This window comes from Emydura macquarii, unplaced genomic scaffold, assembly GCF_026122565.2.
Source record: "Emydura macquarii macquarii isolate MOO-44397 ecotype Brisbane River unplaced genomic scaffold, CSIRO-AGI_Emac_v2 contig_2636, whole genome shotgun sequence".
NCBI lineage: Eukaryota > Metazoa > Chordata > Testudines > Chelidae > Emydura > Emydura macquarii.
The window spans coordinates 3,699,841-3,722,720 of record NW_027132773.1 but is presented as its reverse complement, the minus strand read 5'-3'; the positions used below and the strand labels follow the sequence as shown (position 1 = coordinate 3,722,720).

Below are 22,880 nucleotides of genomic sequence, written 5' to 3'. Positions count from 1 at the left end.
TGGGGTTTCCAAACTGTGGCAGGGCAATAGATGGCCTGCATATCCCTATCTTAGTACTGGATCACCTTGCCACAGAGTACATAAACCGCAAGGGATACTTTTCCATGGTGTTGCAGGCCCTTGTGGATCACAGAAGACACTTAACTGACATCAATGGGGGGTGATCTGGAAAGGTGCAGGATGCGCGCTTCTTTAGGAACTCAGGTCTGTTCCAAAAGATGCAAGCAGGGACTTTCTTCCCTGACCAAAAAATAACTATTAATGGTGTTGGAATGCCAGTAGTGATCGTGGGAGACCCTGCCTACCCTTTGCTCCCCTGGCTAATGAAGCCATACACTGGTCACTTGGACAGCGAGAAGGAGTGGTTCAATAATAGGCTCAGCAGGTGCAGAATGATGGTGGAATGTGCCTTTGGATGTTTAAAGGCTCACTGGCGCAGTTTGCTCACTAGGTTAGACATGAGTGAAAGCAACATCCCAATAGTTATCTCTGCCTCCTGTGTGCTCCATAATGTCTGTGAAACAAAGGGAAAGAAGTTCCTGTTGTGTTGGGCCATGGAGGCAGATAGGCTGGCTGCAAACTTTGAGCAGCCAGATACCAGTGCTCACGGATGCATTGAAAACCCATGTTTGTAATTAGACACAGTAATAGGCATCAATGTTCTGTGCTGTGCCTTCCCATACCATCCCCCATCCTTGCAGCACTGTCGCTGCACCTCCCCTTCCCCCACTACCCATCCCCATGCTTGTAATAAATAAAGATTAATGGATTTCAAAGAAGTAAAATTTTATTAATCATCCTTAACAGTGGAGGGAAAGGAAAATAACAACAGTTGGCAGCATTCTCATGGAGCTGGGAGGGGATACAAAACCATGGTTGTCTGTGCAAACAGAAAAGGCCCCACATTCTCAGTTCTTACAGAGGTCACCACCTCTTCCTGCTCCCCTCAACAGATGTCAGTGGAGCACATACTGCACCCTGCTCAACCTCCTCCTGGAATGCTTGGAGGTGGGGGCTTGGAAAGAATGTCCTTGTTGCTGATAGTTGTGCAGGGGCTGCAGAGGGAATCTATTCTGCCACTGCAGTTCCTGGAGCTCAACCAGATGCCTCATCATGTCTGATTGATCCCCCATAATACGCAACATCTCATCCTGCATTGCCTGCTCATGTTTCTGAGCTGTTTTCCGGTTCTCCATGTCCATGTTCAGTTTTTCAGACAATGAAATCTTCCAGGCTCTTAGCTCTGTGCCAGCAGCCATGGAGGCATTCATTATCTCATTGAACATATCATCCCAAGTCCTTTTTTCCAACTTCTAATCTGTGACAGCTGCTGAGCAGGAGTGGAGGCTGTGCTGAAGGCCACACTGTCCACTGTAAGGCAAGCAAAACACAAGGTACCCTATTGTTAGCTTGTCCCATGGATTAAAAGCAATGTTACAATGTAAAAAGAACTCCCCTTTATATTCCCAAATGAATGCTAGCTTCACATACCAGTCTCTACTATTGCATGGGTCGGCGTGGCGTCCCAGCCATGGTGAGTAAGAGGCTGGTGCATCAATTTTTGGGAAATCTCCAGAGCATTGTGTATACTGCACAAGTCCACAAGCAACAAGATTGTTTGGCTCCGATTATCCTCCCAAAAATGGTTTTGTAAGAACTGGTTCTAAGGATATGGGGGAAAAGGGGGGAGGAAGTGTCCCTGGAGAAAATATATTGGTATCTGTTCCCAGATCCCTTACACTCAGAACAACCTCATGTCAATGAACCTATGGTGGAGAGACCTAAGAAACCATCCATGGCAGGGGAATAGCATGCACTGTGTATTTCCGGCTGGTATTGTAAACTTGCACCTTCTTCCCTAGATGACCATGTGTGATATCAGTCTCCTGAGGGTAACACAGGTGGAAAGGAAAGATTTGCTGCAAGCATCTGGGTCCAGGCCTGGTCATTATGCTGCTATGTTGTGTTCCGTGATGATGCCTGCACATATAATAACAGAGTAGTGGGGGAAAGTGTCCTATCACGGTGGAAGAAATAAGACTGCCCTCCCCAGAAATCTTCTGTAAAGAATTGCAAAGTACCTGCATAAAGGTTTCCCGCAGATATCCAAGGAGGATTCTTAGGCCATCCCCGTGCATATAATTAGTCTTTTCCAGGGGCAACCCTATGCTTAAATGTTTAACAACAAGGAAGTCCATCCCCGACACACCACACTGTAATTTTTTTCACTGTAACCTGAACCTGGACTGGGATACAACCCCAGAAATGTAATTTGCAGTACATACTCACCAGATTGCCTGCCCGGCATCTTGGACAGTCATGCTTTCCTGCATTCGGCTGGGCTGCTCCAGGATAACAAACAGCTCCTGGCTTTCAGGGAGAATGGATATCTCACTCACCTGCCCCCCATTCTCCTCATCCTCCTCTTCCTCATCCACAGACTCATAATCATTCATCCTACACTTGGATTCCCCCGAGGCAGCTATGCTGTGTTGGGGGCAGTGGTGGGGTCGCTGCCGAGAATCGCATGCAGTTCCTTGTAAAAGCAACACGTCTTTGGTGATGAGCCAGTTTTCTGATAAGCCTGCCTCAGCTCTTTGATTTTAACAGGGCACTGCTGCTCATCCCTGTTGCGCCCCCTTCTCTAACATGCCGTGAGATATCTTTTCATAGACATCCAGATTTCTTGTGCTGGATCGGAGCTGAGCCAGAAGAGATTCTTCTCCCCACAGACGGATGAGATCCAAGATTTCAGGTCGACTCCAGGCTTGAGTGCATTTGGGGCGTGCAGTCACCATGACCAGTTCTGCTGGCAAGCTCTCTTCACACTGACCAAACAGGAAATGGAAATTCAGCATTCCCTGGGGCTTGAGGGGAGAGTCTGTTTCCTGTGTATGTGGCTGTGTTGCAGCAGAGTGCAAAGGTCCAGAGCAGTCATAACAGACCATTGTGGGCCAATTATGTCGATTTATGCAACACTCCGCCTACAATGCCGCTCATTTGACCCCTCCAATTCAACTTCAGCACTATGCCTCCCATGAAGGTGGTTTTATTAAGTCAAAGTTTCTGACGATTTGGGTTGGTGAAACGGACCTGCCAGTGGAGATGCATATTTTATATGATCAATGGAAGCCGCCTTCCATCGACCTAACTATGCAATGTAGACCAGACCAAAGACTAACACTTTCTCCACTAATACGGGAAGCAAAAGCAAATTGGCACCTGTCTGAGTCTTGTTTTCCAAGAGTGACAGCTAGAGTTTCAGCAGAAATATAAAATGCCATTTTTTTACTCATATGATGCAAAAAAGTAGTGAGTTCTTGGCCACGTAATATTTTGTAATGTCATTTTATAATTATTTTGCTATGTGTTTTAATGAAAATTTTATAGAAAATACTATATTGTTAAGTGACTTTTATATGACTTGTTTTTGCTGCAATGTTCCTCTATCAAATAATTATTCCTATTTTGCAGTTCTATAATGCCATTATTCTAAGGCTATCTTTTTGTTTTACAAATGATTGATTGATTGATTGATTGAAGCTGAGCACCACACCTGGTGCTAGTATCTCACTCATTTTGCAGATAAGGTGACTGAGAAGGAGTTTGTACTATGCTGAAGTCATGCAGCAAATCAGTGGCAGAGCTAGGAATAGAACCACAGACTCCTGTCTGCCATTCCTGTGCCGTAACTGCTAGAACTACTCCCTCCTGGTGGGTAGATTTATTAAACACAGTATATAAAAATTATTTTCACAGATAATCTAATTTGCATGTCACTTTGAAAGAGAGACAGGCCTAAACTACACTTCTGCATCAGAAACCACTCAGCTCTGGAGAATTTTGGCTCTGGATCCTTGATTAACCTCCAAGGATGCTTTTAGACTAGAGAAGTCAATTAGTGGCAGAGCGCCAATCTAAATGCCAATGGCACAGAATGCCTACACTAGTCATGCTGTTTTGGCTGCACCATGTAAATCATTGTTGAAGATGCTGAAACCTGCTAAGTAACTTAAGGCTAGATCCACAAAGGGGCTTAGGCTTTGCAACTCTCAGCATTGTGACTCCCAACCTTTAGGTGCCTGGCTACCCAGTGGAATTCACAGCCCCAAGTCATACGCCTGGACTCCCTAGGCAATTACGAGGAGAGAGAGACACGTAAGAATGGCATCCACAAAAGCCAGCATGCTGAGCTAGCCATTAAGGAATGCCAAGGAGAGGGGTGTGGCCTAAGCCCCACCTCTCAATGGGACTTAGGCACCTAGGTCTGGCCCAGAGGGAGGCGCCTATCTCTTCTGGGAATTCTGGCTGTGAACTCTCTCTCAGAGCTAGGTGCCTAAGTAGATAGGGCACTCACCTGGGAGGTGGGAGACCCAGATTCCAGCCCCTCTGCTCCCAGGACTATTGAATTACTTATGTAGAATGGAACAGCTTCAACACAAAAGACTGAGAGAGCCCCACCACATAGCAGAGTGGCATTGAGTGAGTGAGTGAGTGAGTGCCATTGCAACCTGTTGTAATGAGGTTTGACAAGTGAGAAAGCAAATATCTTCTTTAACAAGTACATCATTCCTAATCCTCAGCAGATATGTTCAAACGATTGGCTCTTTTCAACATCAAATTGAATGAATTATAAAAATACACTAGGGGCCAGTCCTGCCCTGTGGTGGCTTCTCCCATCCTATAACATCAAGGATTTCCACATAGCACTCTGCTAGGCAGGAGCCCAGGCTAGCTCCACTGCTGTGCAGGGAGTGGGCCATGGGATTTTCTGTTCTATTCAGGTTCTTACACTGCCCCAATCACCCATAGTGTCTGAGAATCTATGGTTTGCAGACCCATTCAGGTCACTGGTCTACCTGAGCATGTGCTGTGACTGGTATAACTCACTAGAACAGGGAGAATCTCTGACCCTATCCAAAGCAATAGTAATTTGTGTCCCTTGTGCATTCTCTCTGCAGCCTCCTTTTACTAATGAAGTAACAGTGGTTTCATTATTTCTCTGTTTGCACCTGGTTGCCATTCCTTTTCCCCGAACATACTCTTTTATTTATACTCTCCAATCCATTTATGAAGCATTCTATACTAAAATAAAAGAGAGAGTTAAGACTGTATTTTAGTGAAAGGCATGCAGGAGCAGGCCCCAAATGCATAGGAAAAGGAGATCGTTCCAAAAGAGGAAAGATGAAAATCCATTATAAAATAAAGTATTAATAATTTGGAGAAAACATTTGGCTTCAGAGCCCTGAATACTATGTCCATAGTTTTCTTTTATATTATGTTGTGCTTAAATATAATTATCTGCTGAAGACACTGATCTTTCCAATAGCACAACCACCTGTGATGCCTAAACACAATGGATGAAATCCAACTTGCCCCTATTGAAGTAAATGGCAATATTTCCATTGACTTCAGTGAGACCAGGATCTAACCCAAAATAAAGTACATTATGTGCCTCAAATCATAAACAGAAGATGTATGTTATTGGGCCAGGTGTTTCTTGCTTAATATATTGCTGTGGCAGCTATACATATATTCTGGTTTACCTGGTGCCTGCAAAAGTTAAAATCACAATGTATAATGCCATTACAAAGTTGCCCCCTAGTGGAATAAGAAGATATGTGTGACTCTGATTTATTTACTATCCTCACTGAGTTTGTGATGCCAAAATATCGTAAACTGATGTCATTTTTGGTGGGTGATATATTCACTGTTTATTTTATCCAGAATGATTTTCAGGTATTTCTAATCCACGCTAAACTGAAGTGTTCCAGCTAAATCAGACGGCTCATTTTATTAGGTTTTTTAACAGACATTATGTGGCTGAATTAAACTCTCATAATCTAGTAACTTCAGTGTTCTCCTCTCCATCATCCAGCACCTCACTCCGCCTTTTTTCTCTTATCTTTTTAACTTAGCTAATGCATCCTATCATTGGGTACTTAAAATCATACTGTTCTGAGATTTCTCCAGCAGTGTAATGAAAGAATGACGTGAAAAGGTTGATAGGGATTGAAAAGCATTGGCAGGTTTTCAATCATCCATTGACCAACGTCAAGAGAGATACCAAAGGGTTTTTTTCAAAGCTGTTATTTTCTCCTGTGAATGCATCTCATTTCCTATATTTGAGGGTATAGAGCAGTAAAAAAAAGTTTAATTTACCTGTAAATTGGCCATAGTTGTGAAACTGCTGAGATTTTTCCTCTACTTAGACTTCTCTAGATTCTCTTATTTTAACCAAACCTCTGAAATATATATTGTATTATTCAAGATGATTTGGGGGATTGATAAATGCAAGTCTAGGAAATATAAATGTCACTATATATAACTACAAGACTAACACAGCTTTGCCATTGGTTCTGATGTCTTAACAGAAGTGTCTAATTCAGCTCCTTTTTAAACACTGTGTACCAAATTATCTGATGGTGCAAACTGACATAGTTCCACTCAAGTCAACAGACCTGCATCAGTTTATGCCAGCAAATAATTTGAGCCAGTATCACTGCACTCATTATAGCTGAAAACTGAAATATATTCTGCCACTGAAATGTATTCTATTTCTGTAAAAATGCACTATTCAATCAGTGCTATTTGTTCAAGCGATGAAGTCTTTCTAATTTAACAGAAAAAAAACACCCCATATCTCAGTGTACAGTAAATACTACTGCTGAAAGTTAATTGCCAGAATGCAAAGCAGACAAGCCAATGTTATGACAGTTTGTTGCTTGTGCTGAAAGGCTCCTTTCTTCATCTCATCCTTCTTTATGCTACATATAAATATAAAGGGATTGTTTTCTGTTCTCATGTGTGAGTGACAGAGGGGTAGGTCTGAGATCAATCATCATAATTAACCCATTGATTGAAAACAATAGCTTGTCATCAGTAAATGCCGCTGTGATTACTGACAGGTTTCCAGAAAACTATCAAAATGTTGGTATCCGTTTTTAAAATGAAGTAATTGATGCTAAAGAAAATTAGAGAGCATTGCAAATTGCCACTACATATTGGTTGTCTTCAGATTTCATGATATTTTGTTGATACTTTTATACTAGGGGCAAAATCCTGCTTTTACAATATATAGCGATGCTGTTTGAAGAGGCAGAATAGAGCCAGCCATGCAGTGGGTCCGTGAGCCATCCTGACCGTGCAAGACAAAGAAGGCTTGTGTGGAGAGGCAGTATGGACCACATCTGAATTGGAACCTTATGATCCAGCTTCAGTAAGGGGTGGGGAAGCAGGCAATGGTACCGGAAGCTTTGTGTACGAGGTGGGGGCCAAAGTGGCAGAAGAATTAAAATACTACTTAAATATCCCACAGCATACAACTGCAACATAAAACAGCAGAGTACAAAATATAGCCATGTTATAATATTTAAGGTATAACAATAGTACAAACAAACAAAAACAAGACAATTTCAGTCCTAAACATCAATGGGGGAGAGAAGTGATTTCCAACCCATTCCTGCTCCAAATTTGCAGGCTCTGCGGCAGCCCCCTCCCAGCCCTTAGCACCCTCTTTGCCCCCATCCCACTCGGCCTGGGTCCTGGCCCTAGCGAGCGCGGGGCTGCTTTTTGTGCCCAATTCAGCAGTCATGTGTGGCGCCACTCCTCCTGCAGGGGGCGCCCTCCCCTGCTGAGCCACCTCTGGCTGGGCTCGGGGGCTGCAGTCAGATTCCCTGGGGCCCTGGTGCACAATGCCTCCTTAAGGCTTAACCCTTTCCTGCCTACGCTGCAGCCAGGGGACTGGAGGCAGCTGTGGGTTATGTCGGTGGCCAGCAGCATCCTGGAGGCCTAAGTTGGCTCTGTGTGGACAGGAAGGAGAGTCAGAGGCTGCTTCCACCCGAAGGGCTGAGGAGTGAGGGGCAAGGAATGAGCTCTGCAAAGACACGAGCCAGGTCATCCCTTTCCCTCTCCTCCTCCCTACAGCTGGACGAAGCGCCCATCCCTTCCTGCCTGCACAGCATCAAAAGGCTGCTGCTGGCCATGTTCTGATGTGAACCCTGGCAGAAATAATTGGAGGGGGGGGACACTTGCCTTCTGCCCCCCACCACCGGTACAATGGTAGCATGTAGCTCTCCCAGGAGCAGAGCACAAGCCAGATTGTGACTCAATCACAGTCAGGGCTTCCTCCTCTGCATAGGCTCCAGGGTGCTGACCAGTGCATTGGCGAGAGGGAACAGGGCCAAAGTTCCACCTGCTCCTCACCTGTCTGCCCACTCGCAACCCACCTGCACTGGAAGGTTGGCAACGTGCAGGAACCTAGGAGAGTTCATGCTCACACCCTAAAGGAATCCCATGCTCTTCCTCAGTACCAGTGCATATGCACAAATCATTCCTGCCCCCAAACTGTTCTATCTATTGGCCTAAGTCAACAAACCACACATCCCTGGGGTTAGGGAGTGTCACTACACAAGGCAAGTTGTGGCCCTATGTAACATCAGGTCGGTAAAAATGATGTGTGAACATTAGCTATTGTGCAGCTGTGTGCTGCAGAAATATCTCACCATGTATGTGCAAGCACCAACCTATACATACCTTATACTATGAATTAAAATGATTTTGAATTCCTGACTAGTCTCCACTGCTACCTTTTTAAAAATATGTATCTTCAGTTCTATTTCAGACCAAAGCTCTTTCTTAATTATACAGGAAATGAAAAATTCATTGTAAATGCTTAGCCTCATTTTAATAATAATTACACTTAAGTCAGACTAAACCCTTGCAAACCCAATCTCCCAGATCAGTAATTGTATTAATGTATTGTATTAGCACAGCATTCCATTCTGTGGTATCTTTTTTGCATTGGATTATATCAGTGATAGCTAGCAGCATCTGAAAGAATATGCATGAGGAATAGGCAGATATGTTGTCATTTACATGGTATATATGTGTTAGACAGCATGAAGTATCTTAAATTAACAATAATGACAAATACTTAACATGTCTCATTTACATGTATAACATCACACACATTTGTTTCGACATCTGTAACAAAGCACAAAAGTAATCATTAAAAATAAATACCAGTGAGGTAATTAGAACCACTTGTATTCAAACTAAAAATCACTAGATAAAATACTTTATTCCAAAGTACAAAGCAATGAGTGAAGTACTAGCGAGGACTATATCAGCTGCCAGTGCTACTGAACTAATTTGCTGGTACTTCTACTGGTCTTTGGGTGGAATTTGGAATCAGTATGGTCTTTGGGTGGAATTTTCAAAAGTATTCCATATAGGCCTGAATTTGCTCTTGCTGAAGTGAATGGGCGTTTTACCATTGATTTCCGTGGAAACAATTAGGCCAGCTATGAGTGCTCTTAAAAATCCCAGCCTTTATGACATTATGGAACAAAGGCGCTTTTTCAGTGTGATACAAGGACTGCCAGGCGGATTCCATAATCTTCTTTCTTGATGATTGCAGGTACTTCTTGATTAGCATGCACTTTCCCTCAATATGGTGGCATTTTTCTTGACTTTTATATAACGGTTTCTATGTAAGTCTGAATCCAAGGAAGCAGAATATCAAGTTCACTGATGGCTTTGAAGATGCCCTTTTCTCCAAGCTGTCAATACAAGACAGATGTTAAAAGCAGAATTCAGACATGTTTTCAAACAATGCAACTTTGAAATCACTGTCAGGGCTTTACCTTATCAAACGTTTTCTTTATTTTTTTGACAGCGGTAGTGACTTTAGTGGATGGAGCACATGGTAGCTGAAGGGACAAGAAGAAAATCAGAAAAACTTCTTGTAATGTGGATTCTGTTTTAACAAATGGTAATAAGGAAGAACAGAGCCCATTATATGGCCTCTTCAGGGCTCCTGGTACAGATGTGTAAAGGGAGCAGCGTTTAGGCCATACTTGCTCTTGTAAATGGATTGGTTTGTGTAAGCTTTTGGAAGATATGCAATCACACCGGGGAATGCTTTAAAACATAAAACAGTGAAACCTGTACAAGGGACCACTCTTATTAGGCAACCTCTTGTTTTAAAAGACCTCTGCAAAGTAATGAGCACAATTCTGTTCCCTTGCATGGTTACATAAAATTGGTTTAGAGCTATTTACAACGTTAATTTATGTTTCCATCTGGTGCTTTTCACGACTGATGATTCTCCCTTTTTTAGTACTAATTAAGGGCCCGATCCTGCAATCTTTAACTGCAAACCTTCAATTCCTATTGATGTCATTGGGAGTTTTGCCGGAATAAGGCCTGACAACTATTTTCTCCTCCAGCTAAATCCTGCATGGAAGCCATAGATGTAAGTTTCTATTTGTGGTATCCAACCAGCCACATATTGATATCTGAAATATAGCTTTATGTAATCACTGTAGGATCAAAATGAAACTTGGGTGTGGAGGGAAAGGGTTTATTTAGTCTAACGATTGGAATTCAGTAAGATACTGCTCCAGTACATTGATTTTATCATTGTGAATGCTCTTTTCTTCCCTTCAGCAGCCTATGGTGACTCCTGCAGTGACCTTCACAAGCAGTCACCAGCAGATGGGGCCCTAGAGTGCTGGCAGCAAAACGTTCAAGTCCTGTTACCTTTGACTCCTCAGGAAAAACAGTCAAAACTCTGCTTGAATTAAAAGGTGAGTTGGACTGCTCCATGAGTAAAGTACTGCTTAACATAAGGATGGCAGAATCAGAACCTTTATTTAGAAGGATGAAGGGCTGAGCAGCTGAGGTCTGAATCTATGGTTGCAGGGACCCTGTGAAATGCTTAGATCACTGGGCTATCCCTGTTGAATTGGCTTTGATTCTTGTGAGCATTTGAGCTCAGTGAATGTTCTTTATGCTGTGTCTGTACATCATGTGGCACAGTGGCATTCCAAACCTGACCGGCACCCCTAAGTGCAACCACAATACAAATAATAAGAATGTGGATGGATTAAGTTGATGGCAAAGTAGGGATTCCAGGTTTGGAATGTGTGTAGCAGACTAGATGACAAACTTAGGGGAGAGTCACACGAAAAAATAATGTCCCACACACACAAATCACGAAGCAGCCAAAGTCAGGAGCATAAAGTCACTGACAGTGTCTTTTACTGTCAATGTTCATTTAAAAAAAACTTCTCCAAGTGATGCAAAAATTATTTTAAAAATTGGGACACTGACTAGACATTCCCACTACTCTCAGCTCTTCAGGTGAAAATCTTTTCTGATATCATAGTTCCACTAATTCTCAATGCTTCTAGGCGTTCCCCTGCAAACTAGGAAGCCAAGATCAGACTATGTCAAGATCAGACTTCTAGGAGGTCTCCTGAAAATGAGGAAGTCAAGATCAGACTATGCCTATATTTATCCGGATCGATTGAGCAGAAGTGGAGACCCGCTCAATTGACCCGGAAATCGACGCTATTAATTCTCCTCCGCCAGGTGGAGTAACGCTGCATCAATGGGAGCGCATTTCCTGTCAGCGCAGTGAACTGAAGACACCACGGTAAGTAGGAGTTAGGAAGTCAATGGAAAATACACAAGCTACTCTACATAGCTTGCATATCTCCTGTCGACTGCCACCGAATTTGGTGGCAAATATAGACATAAGCTGATATTTCATTTTAAGAAACCAAGCAAAAAAACTACAGAGGTCCAGATTGCCTTTAACCTTTATCAGAGGTACCTTGGAAAGTGAAAATGTAAACAAAGGCAAGTTTAATGGCTAATGCTATAACTTTTCTATAAAAAATATTTAAACATTTCTTTTTAGGCTATTTTTAGGCAAATTAGTCATGATTCTTTATACTTTTAAACAGTGATACAATGTGCCACAGAGGTAAGGCAGCCAAAGACACAAAACTGAATTCAGTTTTTCAATGTCTTTTCATAGATTCATAGATTCCACAGCCAGAAGGGGCCATAGTGATGTTCTACTGTGACCTTCTGTATAATATAGGCCATAGAACTTCCCCCAAAAGAATTCCTACAGAATAATTTTGCCCAAAGTGTTCATACTTATTATACATATCTATTCTTTCCACTGAAGGGGAAGCGAGCTCTCTGTATGTTTAGGTGGAGAGACTGGTCAAATATTTTGGCCCCAGAGTAAGATCTGCGAGTGAATCTAAAATGAAATCGCAACAATTCAGATCATGGAATGAATTTGTTGGACTTCGGCGCACTGTTCAAATCTAGTGTAAAATTTTCAAAAGCTCTAAGTGACGTAGTAACCTAAATCCATTTTCAAAGAGATTGAGGCTCTGGAGAACAAGTCTCATTGAAACCATTGGAAATTAGGGGCCTCAGTACCTAAGTCACTTTTGAAAGTGGGATTTTGTCTCTTAAATCACTTAGATGCTTGTGAAAAAATTGGACAATTGGCTATAGGCAAATTTCTCACAAGCATCTAAGTGAGTTAAGATGATGGTGTAAGAATCAAAATGGTAATATAGCGCATATTATTTGGCAATGCCTTTATATCAGAAATATTTGGTCAAAAATTGAAGTTTTTATATATAATATGGAATCATATGTTACTAGCTGAGTCAGAACTAGCTTAGTTATATGACTTTTCTGGAGTACATGGGACTATACAAGGTGTTTGTTTGGTAATGGATTACTATTGCCCTTGGTTGTCCAAAGGACTTGATACTCAGTAGATGGTATCACCGTTGCATGCCACTCCTCAGAGATTGGTATGTTGCCAGGGAAGAAATTCCTTCTTATGAGCATCTTGTACATAAGATAAATCATAAAAAGGAAGAGTTTAAGTAACATGGGAGGAATGTATGTTATCTAAAGGAGAAAATAGATGTGCAGATAAGAGAAATATGAGATTGCTAAGCTACTTGACAGTGAAGTGGTATAGCAATCCAGGACTTTGTGTAAAGTATTAATTGGTTTTGTACTTTGTCCACATTTTCTGTTATTCTTATGTATAGTTTTGTATCACAGATTTAAAATCAGTGTAGTGTTTACTTTTAAAAGTACTATAGAAATGACAAAAATGAGAAATCTTGCCCTATAGTAAATCCTGAAAGCTAAAGCTAAATCTTTCCTCAAATACCCGTTTTTTTCTAGTAAGGGAGAGGGAGACTTTTTCCTCATTGATATTTTTTCAGTTCAGCTCCTGTCAATATCCAGAAATCTAAACTCTAAAATACTTAGATTTTTATCTTATAAGCACTGGTTTTAAATGCGCAATACAACACAAGAACATTCAGAAACCCAGTTTATCTTGTCTTAGTTATATAGTTATACAGTACAGGATCCAAGGTTAGGTTAGAGTGAGCTACAGGTTGCAAAGAGGGCAATTATTTAGTAGTAACTGATATTCATAATTCAATCATTGCTGGTAGTTTGAGTTTCTTGGAATGTGTTGGTGCCTGTAATGGCATAATTGCTTTTCAAAAAAAAAAAACTAGTGGAATTTCTTTAAATTTTATATGCAATATGGCAAACTGCACATGTCAAAGACACATCCAGTTATGGCACACTACATGTGCATGCACATATGTAGTGCATATATATATGTGTGTGTGTGTGTGTGTGTACACACACACACACACACACACACACACACACACACACACACACACACACACACACACGTTGCTATAATATAACCTAGGATGTCCTTACCTATAGAGACTGAGTACTGGTGGGGTTTTCCCCATTGATATTCTAATGTTTTCACAGGGTACAAACATTTAGAATGTATTTTAATTGAGCTGTAGTGCTGCAAGGAGTTCTCTACACCTGATTATTTTGTACTGCAAATATTTGTTTGGAACTAATATCTACTTCTTATATATTTATTCACAGATATTATTAGATTCATTTTGCTTCTATAACTTGTGTCATACATTTCTTCTCTCTTGCATTCCTTAAATGGTTATAGACAGCTGTAAAAAATGGCTAGTCATTTCTGACTTTTAATCAGAATCCACTATGTGTTACACCACAACTGGCAATCCTGGAAGAGATTATGACATGACGAGGGACTGTGACTTCAGGTGAGAAAAGCAGATGGATAGTATGAATTTCTAAGGACCAAGCATCCTGTTTTCATACATATAAAACCCATGAAAGTAAATAACAGAAGTTTCACGATAAAGTGAAAATTGTTTCAAAATACTTCAGGATTCTTGTCTCATTTTTCATGAAACATCAGCAGCTGTTTCAAAATGAAATATTTTTTTGCTGGAGTAAAGTAGTGTGGGTAAGAATTAGACACACACAGGTACTTTGTTGAAGTAGGAACACATAGCAGGTATTATGCTGTGTAAGCGTCTCTAGTTATAATGGAGGACAGTGGAGTTAGGAGTCTTCTGTGAGGGAAAAAAAGCCTGTCTTCAGTCTTCTTTCACATATGGTGCTTTCTGTGTTGGCACAAGACAACCTCCAGCTAATCTCCAGGATAGGTGCTGACTTTCGTTTTTGTCGGTGGATGCCCCTCTCTGGCCCCTCCCGCAAGGCACCCACTGCTTGCCTCTTTCTGCCCCCTCCTGCCTTAACGGTGAGCTGGGGGGGGGGAGGCAGAGAGGAGTGAGCTGTCAAGGGGGCCTCGGGGAAGGGGCAGAGCAAGGGCAGGGCCTCAGGGAGGGGAAGAGGCCGAGTGGGATCAGGGCCTCAGGGCAGAGTGGGGGTGGAGCGAAGGTGGGGCCATGGTCCGGGCACCAGTGACCTTCCGCTTCTCGGGAGCTTCTGGCAGTGGTGTTCCAAAGGCAGCAGGCCAGAGCGCCTCCAAAGGGAGGTGCATCACCTCAAGCATTTCTTGCCCTGTTTGGGGAAGCAAAGACTCCCCAAACTTCTTATACCTGCTGCCCATGCTGTGGCTCGTGGATGCTGTGCACCCCCTATTTTTTTTCAGTGGGTACTTGAGCCCGAGAGCACCCACAGAGTCAGTGCCCGCTGGCAGCAATAGGTGGAGAGTGGCTTGGGAGTAGGCTCTATGGTACATGTTCACATGCACGCACAGAAAGCAGAGCAAGCTCTGGCAGTATGCAAAATAAGTGAGGTAACATTTTCCCTTGCACAACTGGGAAGCCCCGCGAAAGCTTCTGTGCTTCTCAGAGAGCTCCTGGTGCTCACCCGGGGAGCTGTGACTCTGAATCACCCTTTCCAAGGAGTTGCGCGCTAAAAGTCTGATCTAGCCCTTTTCTAGTGCCCTGGATAGCCAGGCTCACTTAGCTTCAAGGAGGGTACTCACACACTTGCTCAGGTTCTCCTGCAGGGTCTGAAAGGCAATAGTCATGTACACCTTGTCACTGCCAGTACTAAGGCCTCCAAAAACATGTTTCACGTAGAATGAGAGAAGCTGATCTCGAACGCTGCAATTTTTCTGAAAAACAATTAAGGAAGAAATGAATTTAAAGGTGAAACTGTCAAGTCAAATTTGGCCTAAAATTTATGTTTCATAAAATTCAGCGTTTATAAGATGTGCAGGCGATGGGAATGTGTTCGTCAATTCCTTTAACATCCCAATGGACACCCATTTGCTTTTATTTTTATTTTGAATGACTAAACATTCCCCTGGGGTGTTTGCAACCCAGACCAAAGCAATACAACTCCACAGTGAAACACACCAGAGACTGATCATTAAAAAAAGTAAAATCAATGGAATCTATTACTTTCTGCCCTCAAATGCAAAACATAAACATGTAACAAATATAGTGAATACTAAATTACATTATTTGGGCCAAATTATAGGTGTCCTGATGTGGATTCACTGCAGGGCTGGAGCACCAGGGATCCATTTCTCCACTTCCAGTGCACTATCAGAGGGGGAAGTGCAGCACAGCTGATTGGGTTTCCTGAGTGTTGGGTGGGTCTGCTAGCCCCCTTGCCATAATACACACCCCTCACAGGGCACAGAAGGGCAGGTTGGGGGTCTGACTATGGTCTTGACCCTCAGGTGAACTAGCTAACTCCTGGAAAGCACAACTGGGGAAGAGCACCTGCTCTACTGCTTTCACTGCTGTAGCAAGTGCCTCTGTGAGCATGCTCTCCTCAAAGCACCACTACTGGTCTTCCCAGTTGTCCTGCCAGACACTATGCCAGCCGCTACCTTATACTGGGACGCAGTGCCTCCAACTGCCACCCCCAGCACTACAGCTACTCAGCCCTGCCCTTTCCCATTCCCACCTCCTATACCCCACTGCTGCATGACCTGTAAGAGAATCTTTTTCAGTGTTAACAGCCCAAGGTGTAATTCATACCATCTGTAGGGAGTTTTTAAATATATGGGTTTCAGCCTAATCTTGTCCCTCAAAATTAAACAACTCACCAAATTCTACATTCCTTGTGATCAGAATGAAATACAAACAAATAATCCAAATCTTACCATAAACAACGTTTTTGTTGTCTTTTTTAACAATCTTCTGTTCTTGATGAGATCTCTCTATAAAGCATAATGAATTAATATTAATTTAGATTAATATGCGGCTAACCTTCTCCTCCAGATGAAAAGGAGAAAAGATGGACTATCTTTTTTTCTGTGTTTGTATAGCATCTAGCACAATGGTGTCCTGGTCCATGACTGGCACTCCTAGGTACGATGGTAATGCAAATAACTAATAATAATAATAATGCATAGGACAAGAACTTGGAAGCTCTTACTCTTGGGAAAAGTCACTTAACCTGGCTGCGACCCTTCATTTTACCCAGCTTTAAAACTGCAATAATAATACTGCCCTACTCACAGCAGTGTAGTGAGGATTATTTTATTAAAATTGCTGGGTGCTCAGATACTCTGATGCCATAAAAAAATCTGTAAATAAGTAAAAATTAATATATAATCTTTCCAACCAATAGTATTAACTTACTGGAATAGATGCTACGAAAGTAGTTGCCTTGACATATAGGTTCTCTGTCATTTTGGAGATCATTCCTTTTCGACAGCTGTTCTTGCCTGAGGATGACTTTTTGCCTCCAACAATGAAAAGACCCAGTAGAACTAAACAAAAGCCAGCCCTGAAAAGAGAATACAGTCTCATTATCCCCACTCCTTCCTGCCTGTGTTATAGTCACAGCAGCCTGTGGGATATAGCAAGACTGGTTAGATGACAAAGGTTAAGCTAATTCTGTTAACCCTCAAAGCTGCTTCTATGCTGAGATGTTCATATAGATAATTTATTGCTGATGTGTTGGTAAATCACTTTTGTTGCTCTATTTTTGTACATCTTGCTCCACTTTCAACTAGTTTGACCACACTATCTGTGACGTTCATAAAAGACATCTCAATATTTACTGGCAGTTAGGTCTAGGTTTCAAAGAAGAAGAGCTTCACTCTCACATTGAAAGGCTTCTTTCTTCTAAGTGGTAGTTTACTGAAGAAAAAATGGTTAAATTGGTTAGGCTGGTTTTGTGACAATAGGTATTGGGTTTCTGAATCTTTTTCAGCTGTAAAGGATCTTTGCAAAATGTGATAGTAGTTTTTTCCAAAATACATACCAGGACCCATCATTTGAAACTATTCTAAAAGCATTAGAAAGCCAGTTATTCCCAGGAAATGTACTAATCTGGCATCACAATTGTGAGCTGGCATTTTACAATAGGTAAGGATTCTGATTGAGCTAGTGAATTCTTTCAGAGCTGCAAGTACATTATGAAATAACTTCTGTCATAATACATAAAACATTTCTTTTCATTTTTTAAGGTGTCACTTTTTTGACAATATAAAGGTGTAACAATGAACCGCCGTGAAAGACATTGTTACAGTAGGAGTAACTTCATTGTGCTGGTCTGTGTAGTTTTCCCCGTTCTTTTTCTTAGCATGCAAGCACAGTTTATATTGTTTTGGGGTATCTCTGGCAGGTAGCCTGGGAGTTTGCGCTCTGCCTTAATCTCTCTAATTGCTCCCTGAGAACCAAGTACTGGTGTCTGTGGCTATGTCTTCACTGACGGCAGCAAATTTGCCGCCGTCAGATCAATTTCTCCGGATTGACTGAGTGGTCAGTGAAGACCCGCTCAGTCAATCCAGAAATCGATGTATTAAGACCACCTTCTCAAGTGGCATAGCACTGCATCGACAGGAACATGGTTCCTGTCCTCACAGTGCAGTGAAGATGGTGCACAGAGGAGGAGAAGAGAAGTCGACAGAAGTTACGCAAGTTTTTTGTGTAACTTGCGTAACTCCGGTCGACTGCTGCCGAATCTCAGAGGTAAGTGTAGACAAGCCCTAAGTGAAGATCCCAAAAAGATGGAATTGCCTGGATACTGTTTGTGACCACCTCTGTTCAAGGACTTGTGCTTGTAGAGTGAAATAAAGAAGTTGCACTAAGAATATACTCAGAGGCTGCACTAAGAATATAACCAGAGGGAAATCTACCTGTTAGGTCTCAGAATTTGTTACAACTTGGCAGAAGGGTGGAAAAATTAAAAGCATTATGGGTAAGATAGTTACTTCTGCACAGAGGGCAAAATGGAGCAATGCCAATTTACACAAGTTTTGGATCTGGCCAGAAACTTTAGGGTTTAGAACTGTCAGGATCTGAGTAGAAATTGGAGCAATGAACCAAACTCATCTCTAGTGTAAAATAAAGTTATACTAAGGATAAATATAGAACTGCATTAAAGTAAATGCAGTTAAACCAGGCATGAGAAGTTGTTACACCAGGGATGAATTTTCCCCAATGGTCCAGCTCCCCAATCTGGCAGAGCTGTGTATAGTATAAGGCCAGAGGCAAGGAGAAAGTAGCTTTCAGCCACTTTTATAGACATTTGATCCTAGGGCCAGTTCAGTCCCTATTGGAAGTTGGAACAGACTCTGGGAATACCCAACTGGGAGATCTTATCATTTTCTAACCCCCTTTATGCTGCTGGGGCACCCCAAAGGGGTCTGAGCAGGCCAGATAAAATGACGTGACGTGTATATGAGACCACAAAGGGCTTGTCTACTCTTAAAATGCTACACTGGCACAGCTGCACCGGCTGCAGCGCTTCACTGTAGACACTACCTACCCTCATGTGAGGGAGTCTCCTGTTAGCATAATCCATTTCCTAGAGAGGGGGCAGCTAGGTTGATGGAAGAATTCTTTCATCAGCCTGGCACTGCCTACAAGGGGTCTTAGATCTGCTTAACTACACTGCTCACGGATGTGGATTTTTCACACCCCTGACTGACACAGTTAAACTGATCTAATTTTCTAGTGTACACCAGGCCTTAGAGAGATCATGAGATGCCATGAATTCCAGTATCCCCTGTAAATCTGAAGGTCATCAGCATACTTTCTTGTTCTCAACATTACATTCTGATGTAGCCATCACCGGGACGTCCCAGTGGCTGGAGGAAATAAACGGAGGGAAATAAACGGAGGGAGCTTGCTTCAAATTTAAGACACAGAGGGCAGACAGGACGCTGATAGGAAGAAGGAAACACTGTAAGGAGGTGGCAAATAAACTCACCTTAACCTGGTTTGAGGGAATCTGACTACCAATTGACAAGGTAACAGGCAGCCTCTGAGTCAAGATGGACTCTTCTCTGCTTCTGGTCACCCCAGCTGTAATAGCAGTGAGGCCTGTATTCTTCAATGAGGGATTACTCACTTGCTTGAAGCAGCACCCGTGATGAAGCACTTTGTGGGATTAGGGTTTAGGACGATTTTTTAAAAAGGAGAGAGAAGAAGAGGAGGTAGTAATGGGGGATCGCTTCACATTTTGGAATTATGAAGAGTGAGGAGAGCCAAGGTCTCTTGGGAGTGTTTAGTGCCACCATGAGCTTTGGGTTCTGTGCTTACTGTTTAAATACCATAGTGAATAGACGTAATGGATTAGACATAGTGAACTTCACTACAGTGCCTGTCATTTAAATAGCTTTAAGCATTGTAGCAGCTGTCTCCTAGTTTGAGCCTGGAAGTAGATCTCAAGGAGCAGGACTTATGTATTCAAAGGGCAGAACTCTGCTGCAGTTTCGCATCTGCATCTCCCCGCTGCCTGCAGTGTCAGTAGAGTTCCAGTTATAAATGGGCCACGTAGCCCAGCAGCGATGGGCTTTCGCAAGAAGTCTGATGATTGTCTGCACCACTGAAACTTCATACATGGCTGAAAAACTCATGGGCCCGGAAGTTTCATTTTCCATTTTCCGCATGCTCCTGCCACAGAGTGAGACGGCATTAGTGACTTCACTCTGCTGGTCTTTTCCACCTCTGCAGAGCTCTCCACATGACTCAGCAAGCCAAAGAGCAGTCTTTTTGTGGCCATGGAACTAGCATTTGAGTCCAGCTCAGACCTAGATTAACTGGTGCAGAAGGCTGGCATGCCAATAATTTAAAAAAACTAAACATAATGGGGCTTCTGTGAAATTCCCCTCAGAAAAGCGTTATAGTTCAATAAAGTGAACATTTAGGGCTTAATTCTAATCACAGATATGTAGATGGGTACCATTTCATAGCATACCTTGGAATACCAACTACAGTGCTCACATCCTATTGAGATGCTGACTAAGCTACTGGCCCATTAAAAATCAAAGAACTGGCACTAAAGTCAGTGTACCTGCTTAATTTGTAAACTCTTTGGAATGAAGACTGTCTTCGTAATAAGTATTCATACAGCACGCAGTACAATGGTACCTCAATGCCTGATTGGGGCTCTTAGACGCTCCCATAACACCAATAATAAATAATATTGATAGCACTCTTGGTACGTATATGAATACTGAAGCTATTCAGTACTTTAAATGTATGTGATTCAATTGAGAAAAAATTCAGTTCACAAACTTTTTAGCACAATACCTGCACTTCTAATAGTCCATGCTAAGGAGAGCTGCAAAATCTCCAGAGCCAATTTGAGAACACTTGCAAAACTCATAATGACAGAGTGCTGTAATCTTAGTTCTCAGCAAGACTATGTGAAGTGATGGATTCTTGTGGGAATTTCCCCAGTTTTGTAGATGGCAGCACCAATTTTGGCTTTAGGATGGCAAGAAGTGAGTGAGCATCCAAAATTGGTTCTGCAAGCTTCTTAACGCTGTTAGGAGAAGTGTTTCAGTTCAATTCATAGGTAGATAGTATATTATACCTATCTAGTGTATCTATATCTATCACATTTATATATCACTCCCTGTAGCCTTCAGTTACCATCTATGACGTTTATGAAATATTAGTAGCCATATGAGTTAATATGTTATTATAATTACTAAAGATTATGAGCCAAGTTTTCAGACATGGATGCCTAAATTATGCATGCATACTTTGCACCCGAGCATCTGGTGATTCAATGCAAAGACCTTTATATAATACATAAAATGCAGTGTGTTAGTTGACCTCAAGGAGGTGTTTACAATTATACATATGCAATTATGAGATGAAAAAATGCAAATGACTAAATCTGGGATTATATAAATACCACATCCAGAATATTTTAGGTTGTTGTCTGAAGAGAAACTTCAGAACATTCCAAAGGCATTAAATAAAGTAGAATGAAGACTTAAACCTAGGGAAAGAAAACAAAATATAGTTATGTTAATGCTGGATATTTATCTCTGTTTGCACTATGTAAAACAACAACATATCAGTGGTATAGAATGTGAATTGTTTTAAAACACTCTGGTTACCTTCTCTCCTCCTTTGGAAGCCTGTCATGTTTCAATTGGTTGGAGAGTCTAATCTTTTTAACCTTAATCTGCTGATCTATTTCCATTTGCCTTTTATTAGAACAACTGATTGTCAACAGCTTTCTTTCAAACTCGGTAACTACTGTAGGTTTTACGTCAATCATCTCAGATCAATCAGACTTCTCAGGGTCAGTCTACAAGTTATATTCGGTTTCAAGTCTGAAATCTCCAAGGCACAAACATTAAAATTTTCCTATTGTGCATCCTTTATCAGTCTCCTTCCCTTCCACAATCATACAAATGTAAGAACCTAAACTTTCAAAAATGACTGGTAATTTTTAGTGCCCAATTTTGGATGCCTTAGAAGTGTCTCCTGCAGTGTATTTTGTGTCCTGCCTAGTTAGCTAGATTGCTGCAGCAACAGAGCCTCGCTTGTTGCCATAGCAACAGAGTTAGACTATTATGGGATAGCTCAGTCAATTCTGGCTGGTCTTAGTTGTAGTTTAATAAATCCTGCCAGTGTATTTATATCTCTCCTTGTTCCTGTGCTGGTTTCTCTCTGCGTGCAAGTAACTTCCAAGAATCCAAACATAACATCTACATTTCAGAGGGCTTAGCACTTTCTGAAAATCAGGCCCCTTTTAAATATTTTAAGTTTGGCATCAAAAAACGGAAGCACCCAAAATCACTAATCACTTTTGAAAATTAAGTTCCTTGTTACAGGCTAAGAACTACACTCACTTATGCTGATTTTACTTTCCATACTCTTAAGGGCTATTGAATAAATGTCTATTTAGGTGAAACAGTTAGGAGGTAGGAAAGATAGTGCTCAAGTGTGGGCATGCTATCCTCATCATCAACTCAGCTAACTACAATGATTCTAAACTCCTTATGGAGTTTTTTTTTTTTCTGCCACCAAATTCACATTAACAAAATCCCAGAGCAAAGTATATCTGTGAGAATACCCTGCAACAGAAGACGTCAATATTGAACTTCCACCAATAGACATAATGCTATTCCTAGCTCTCTTTTCTTTAAAACTGAATGGATGTTCACCACTAGTTCCAATGTGTGAAGCTGTTTCCTCTGTAATTTCAATAGGGTTTTTGAAAAGTGTATTAAAATTAACAAAGAGCTAAATGGAAGCTTGGGTGTGTATCAGGGATAGAAGAATCCACAAAGTAACTCAGGGGTGCTGGAACAATTTGTATAATGAAGGTGCTGAGAGCCATTGAACCAAACTGTAAACCTTGTATATGATGGATACCACTTCAAGCCTGGGGGTGCTACTGCATCCCCAGCACCCTTAGTTCCAGCATGTATGCAGCAGCTAGACTGGCAGAAGTGGGTCAATACACACTACCTATTTTTCATTAGAAATGTTTTC

General features: G+C 41.8%; 1 protein-coding gene across 1 annotated transcript; it reads right to left on the bottom strand.

Moving 5' to 3' along the window:
- Positions 1-9,172: 9,172 nt before the first annotated feature.
- Positions 9,173-16,937, bottom strand: IL26 (interleukin 26). The gene is made up of 5 exons (XM_067563942.1): positions 16,767-16,937; positions 16,286-16,342; positions 15,152-15,283; positions 9,648-9,713; positions 9,173-9,563 (listed from the first exon to the last, which is right to left on the bottom strand). The coding sequence occupies exons 1-5, from the start codon at positions 16,935-16,937 to the stop codon at positions 9,477-9,479; spliced, it is 513 nt and encodes a 170-aa protein (XP_067420043.1). The 3' UTR covers positions 9,173-9,476.
- Positions 16,938-22,880: the final 5,943 nt, after the last annotated feature.